At 32.2% G+C, this 6,679-nt stretch overlaps 1 protein-coding gene across 2 annotated transcripts in view; it reads left to right on the top strand.

The window, feature by feature from the left end:
* Positions 1-6,626, top strand: part of LOC106467520 (pirin-like protein) — a 39,764-nt gene extending 33,138 nt beyond the window's left edge. For both annotated transcript variants that reach the window (XM_013927887.2, XM_022396417.1), the window contains exons 7-8: positions 158-252; positions 6,093-6,626. In XM_013927887.2, the coding sequence (XP_013783341.1) occupies positions 158-252; positions 6,093-6,263 (266 nt within the window). In that variant the 3' untranslated portion in view covers positions 6,264-6,626. The remainder of the gene's footprint in view (positions 1-157; positions 253-6,092) is intronic.
* The last annotated feature ends 53 nt before the right edge of the window (positions 6,627-6,679 follow it).

Consider the following 6,679-nt stretch of genomic DNA (forward strand, 5'->3'; position numbering starts at 1 on the left):
CTCTAGTCTTACAATGCTAAATTAGGAACGGCTAGCGCAGATAGCCCTCGTGTAGCTTTGCGCGAAATTAAAAACAAACAAATTTAAATGAATCTTCAGAACGATATATAGTTATAAGTATTTATATATGTTTTTTGATAATAATTACGTTTTTCAGAGTGTAATGTCCTCTTGGTGGCAGGACAGCCTTTGGATGAACCTGTTGTTCGATATGGCCCTTTCGTAATGACTACAGACGAAGAAATTCAACAGGTAAGGATTGTGACTGACTTCTGCTTCTATCAAATCACAGTGCATTAATCTCACCATATCTGCTATTTCATCATTTTGAAATAATAAGTACAGTACTTAAGTTTATATATATATAAGTATCTATTTTACTCAGCTTCTTATGATCAAGTACTAAGATTAAATTATGTTAATACGAAATTAAGCGAAAGAAAAGAAGAAATCTGATTAATATTTCAGATCAATTTATCTTTTCTGTTCTTAAAATGTCGAACTATTTTCTTTTATCGTATTCGCTGAAAGTTCAGATCGTTGTCGTACAATAGATGACTTTCCACTTGAAATTGTTTCCGTGTCTATCCTCTTATGTACCTATTTTTTCACTTATAATTCGTACAGTGAGAGTCTATAGGTCGTTAAAAGAACTTCCAAACTCAATCTAATCTTTTCTACCTGTAATTGTATGATATCGTATTTTGTTTAATATGATTTTTGGGTATTATTAAAACTGTATCTTGGAAGTAATGCTGAGCTGAAAATCTATATATATATTTGAGGTATTTTGATGAAATAATTTATGATTAAAGATTATATTTATCTATCTATATTTTTACTTGATAGGATTAAATTTATTTTTGTAGTATTAGGACTTGATGTAATAACCATAGAAGACGAAACGTCCAATTTAATTTATTTCCCTAACATGCAGAACACGAACAAGAAATATAAGTTGAATTAAATTTTGATTCTTCTTCTACTACTCATGTGACATGATAACTAGGTTTAGTAATATAAGGAATAATACGGATTATCTTCAAAGATCTTTTATCACATCCAGAATATATTATTTTGTATCATTTTTCTATCTGCTTTGTCAATGTCTTTACTTATCTGCCTATCTTCTTAACTTATGTTATTATTTCTTATCTATGTCCTTTAGCCATCCATTTAATTATTTTTCTATTGGCTTTTCTCTGTATTACGCAAGTCTGTCTAGTTATATATGTATCTCTTTCTGTGTGTTCTACCAATCTCTTTACTGATTAGTTTATCTCCTTAAATATTTTAGTTTTCCTTCTGTCTAATTAACCTTTATTGTTTTAATGATAAGTTCGGACAAACTGTTTAGCTTAATTTAGATCTTTTCATCTGTCCAGTTATTGATCTGTCTATCTTCTTGTCGCTGTCTCTACTATCTATCTTGAATTTATCTTATCTGTATGCTTTGTACATTTGTCTAGTGTCTATCCTTTTATCTATGTGATCTTCCTATATGTCTAATTATTTATCTATCATATTGTCAGTGTGTTCTGACCATATTTTATCTTTGTCTCTGTCCATAGTTTGAGCAATCTATCTTATCTATGTGATCTGCTCATCTGTCTACTAGCCTATATTCTCATTATATGTTTTGCCCTCCTGTCTTGTTATCTATTATCGTTTTATCTTTGTAGTCTGTCCATCTGTGTAGCTATCTTTTTATCTATATGTTCCACCTATCTGTTTAATTATGAATCTATCATTTGATCAGTGTGTTCTGACCATCTGTATATATTCTTATATTTGTTTCTACCATCTTTCTTGTAGTCTATCTTATGTGCTTTAATCATCTATCTAGTTGTCTATCTTTTTATTCATATGCTCTGCTCATCTGTTTAGCTGTCAATTTTTATCTATGTGTTCTACTCATCTGTTTAGCTATTTATCTTTTATCTAGGTGCTCTGCTCATCTGTCTAGCTGTCTATTTTTTATCTATGTGCTCTGCTCACCTGTTTAGCTGTCTATTTTTTTATCTATGTGCTCTGCTCACCTGTTTAGCTGTCTATCTTATATATGTGCTCTGCTAACCTGTCTATCTTATATATGTGCTCTACCTATCTGTCTAGTAATCTATCTTATATATGTGTGCTCTGCTCATCTGTCTAGCTGTTTATCTTATATATGTGCTCTACCTATCTGTCTAGTAATCTATCTCATCTATGTGCCCTGCTCATCTGTCTAGCTGTTTATCTTATATATGTGCTCTACCTATCTGTCTAGTAATCTATCTTATATATTTGTGCTCTGCTCATCTGTCTAGCTGTTTATCTTATACATGTGCTCTACCTATCTGTCTAGTAATCTATCTCATCTATGTGCCCTGCTCATCTGTCTAGCTGTTTATCTTATATATGTGCTCTACCTATCTGTCTAGTAATCTATCTTATATATGTGTGCACTGCTCATCTGTCTAGCTGTCTATCTTATTATCTTTGTACTTTACCAACCTATTTAGTAATCTGTCTACTTTCATATCTTTTTAATCTTCTTATATTCCGAATTATGAGCTTATCTATTTATTTGTCCTTGTTTAGTTACGTATCTATAAATGTTCGCCACCTTATGGCGTGAAACCGCATGATAATAGGTATGAAAGTAGATGGATACGCTGTCTTTTAAAGTAGCGGAACTCTACAACCATTCGAGTGTTCAGGGTTACTTTGATGGTCTCTGTGATTAATAAGTATACCATCTATTATTGGATTCAAAATTTCGAATGATCAGTTGTTCTGATGCTTCTGATCGACTACATCCAAGATCATGTTATTGAATTTGGTGTCGTCTAATCTGGCGATATGGTTCAGAACAATAATGTAAAGACGTAAAAGCGAAAGCAACATTTAGGTTTTATAAGTATCGTTTTTTTTTTTAACTTTCATCCTTTTTTTCCAAAACCGAATAGAAATATTCATCATTTTAAACATATAAGATAAAACAATAACCGTTGATGTTTATACTATAATTTGTTTTTCTATCTGTAATGTATGATGTATTTAATGTTTGTCGTGAAATGTTAATGGTTTCTGATGTGTTTAATGTTGAAGTTATGATAATTTAGATATTTTTTTTTATTAAAAAGAAAAAGAAAATCCGTACCTCTTGTTTGATATCAGAAGTTACCAACATAAATTTATTTATGTATCGAAACATGATGTTGACTGAAATAATAATTCCTGGGTTTCTTTTCTGTAGTAATATCTGCTACATCGTGCTCTGTGCACTTGACAACTAGAATTCTGCCCGAATTGTGTTATATTTACTTCTCATTTCATTAGACATATACTCCTCACGTAAAGCGTCAACTGCCAAATAGTTTTAATATTACGTCTTAATTAGAACTGGCTACTTAAAAAGCAATGTGCATTTCTCGAAATGGTAATAATTTACCTGTTATCAGGGCCGGGCGTGACCTGATAATTGAAGTAGGAGGCTGCGTATTGGATTGTTTGTTTGTTTGCAATTAAGCACAAAGCTACACAATGATCTATCTGTGCTCTGCCCATCATGGGTATCGAAACCCGGATTTTAGCGTTGTAAATCCGCAGACATACCGCTGTGCCACTGGGGAGGGGGGACTGCTGCGTATTGGAGGGTCCAAGTTCGAAACATCATGCCGTCAAAGTTTTCACACTTTTACCCACGGGAGCGTTATAAAGTGACAGTTAGCCCTATTATTTGGTTCAAAGAGCAAACAAAGCCCTTGTGGCGGCGGGTGCTGCTAACCGTCTTTGATCATTAACTCCGAATTATGGACGGCTATAGATGAGCTCTAGATACTTCTGACCAAACCGCTTAGCCCACATGTGTATAAGGTTCCTTTCAGTTTTGAAATTCCTATTCCAAATCCTATTATACGTCTTACATATCAGGTTATAAGTGAAAACAAAAGCTTTGTTGGCTGACATGCAAAAATCCAGATGAAGTCAGGTAGCGTAGTGCACCCCCCCCCCCCGAGTCCTTCTCTTGATAAAAGAACTTTGTGTTTGAATCGATAAACTATAAAGAAAATAAATAACAAAATATAATTATTATTTATCAAAGCCGTTAATCAATATTCTTGGTTTGTGCAGCGTTATTAAATTTTTGTCGGTAGGGGAATAAGTTATCACTATATGTGTATGAAGAGGGGTGGGCATTTGTTAGAGTTTCGGATTTCTTACGTGGTGCTTGGTAGAATGATAAAATAGTTTCACCTGATGATGACAGAACGTTGTCGAAACCGTTGTACATTTGCTGTTATGTTAAACTTATGTTAAAGTTTTTCTTCATTACCCATTCAAGCCATCACCAAGCATTATTAGTTTCACGATGTAATTAAACTAAAATAAAAATTCACAATATGCACTTCTGCCTTATTCTCACACATTCAAATAATTAAGAAAATTGGTATTAATAAATTTAAAAAATTAAATCGTCAGTGAAACCATTGATAAGCAGTTAAAATCAGGCACACTTGTAGTGAAAGAGATAAAGCTGGTATATTATGTGTGAGTTTTCCAATTAAACGACAGGTATAGTATTTTATTAATTCCCAATTTCAAACACATTCAAGTGTGCGTATTTTTTATTGTTTTTTTGTAACTTCGAATCAATTTTAATCAGGTCGAAATTAAAAATGAGCAAAATTTGGATGATATTTCAATTTTTTTCCACGTGGAACGGAAAATTTCGTTTAATTAAAATTCCAGTCGTATGCCTGGCCAAGTATTAGAATTTAGAAAGAAAACATGACATATTACATGATTAAAACATAGAAACAACTTAATAAGGAAATATTGGATGTTGTGTGGAAATAAGGATCTTAATTTTATTCACGTTTTAAATTTAGTTTTACGACATTATTTCAATATGAAAAATCTTCTTCTATTAAGAAATCACACCATGATATTCATTATGAACACCATTTATAGATAATATTATTTACTGTATAATATTCATGAATATTAAGTAGTCTTTTCCCTACTATGTTTTTTGAGAAATACTTAATATTTCACAGTATGTTTGCGATTTTCTTTTCAGAGGTCGTCTGTAGTGTTAAACAAATATTGATAAATAGTTTAGTTTTGAGTTTACTTCCGATTAAGTATTGTTTTACTACAAGTTACAGGTTTTACAGTAAGGAAGATTTGTTTTTAGAAAAGGTACGACGTTTCGATCACTGGTGCGATCATTCTCAAATATCGATAAAGCTTGTGTACTTGAAAATGATCATACCAGTGATCGAAACGTCGTTCCTGATTTAAAAACAAATCTCCCTTACTGTAAAACCTGTAACTTGTAATAAAATAATAAAACTACGATACCAACGTTTACATGTACACAATAACTTTATTTGTTTAATGTTAAAAAAACACATCTTCTATGTTTCAGTGGACAACATGTTCCACTATCTTCAGGAGACAAAGAAAGACACGTGAGTTTCGTGTATATACTAGAGTAAATGTACATGTACAGTTAGCATATTGTTCAGTTGTTTAGAAGATAGAATTCCAGGACACTTTCATAGCATCTGGAACATAAAAATGCAGTTGATAAATTAAAAATTAATATTTCGACCTTAACTAAACATATGGCGAATTCTTCATGTGACATTGACTGGGACAATGTGAAATTAAACAGTTGGATTTAAAGAACAAATTAAATATAAGAGAGGCATTCGAAATTTAAAAAAAAAATATAATGATTTTGAATGGAGATTTAAGCTTTGATGCCGTGTAAATGAATTTCTGGACTTTAATTTTATAAATGGCGCCATTGTACAATATGCTAGTTGTTCACGTATATTTACTCTAGTGTATAAGCGAACCTCGTGTGTTCTTCTTCGTCTCCTGATGATGGTAGATCATGTTGTCCACCGAAGCATATTTTTAAAACATTATACATTATTGTGCTCATGGAAACGTTGGTGTGATTTTTTTTTTTTAAACTACGAACAAATTTTGTCAGTATATTGAGGTATGATGTACTTATTGAAATGTAATATTTTTTTATATTTGAATATATTAATGTTCTGTAACGTATATATCTTTTCAAACCATTCTAGGCAATCGAAGACTACCGTAACGGGAAATTAGGGTTTGTACACCAGCCAGATGGTGCAAGTGGTGGAACGCCCTCTGCAGATTTTTCCAACCAAGACGTATGTGCACCTTTAAGTGCTGGACCCCATTCTTTTGGTGACACCAGCAATGGTACCAGTGGGGAACATGCTTGAAAAAAAAAGTATTATGTAGAAACAATTAACCAAATACTATAATCTCCAGATTTGTCCACAAGCACTTCTAACAATGGCACTTTTAAACCTACTTTATATTTTACATACTGATTATATTTATGTCATTAGTGAGTGTTCAATTATTTTCGTTGTTTGAAGTCGTTATAAAATTAAGATTAAATTATTTATTGATACCATGTATTGGTTATCTAACACGATGAGTGTGCACTAAAAGACATCTAATGCTAAAGAGAAAAATAGTAAGAGAGTAAAAGAGAATATAATTGTGGTTGAGGGTTTTTCACAAAACACATGGAACTGTTATCGAGGTAGTTGTTAGGGCATTGTGGTTGAGGGTTTTTACAAAACACATGGAACTGTTATCGAGGTAGTTGTTAGGGCATTGTGGTTGAGGG

Source organism: Limulus polyphemus, unplaced genomic scaffold (assembly GCF_000517525.1).
Source record: "Limulus polyphemus unplaced genomic scaffold, Limulus_polyphemus-2.1.2 Scaffold81, whole genome shotgun sequence".
In the NCBI taxonomy this organism is placed as follows: domain Eukaryota; kingdom Metazoa; phylum Arthropoda; class Merostomata; order Xiphosura; family Limulidae; genus Limulus; species Limulus polyphemus.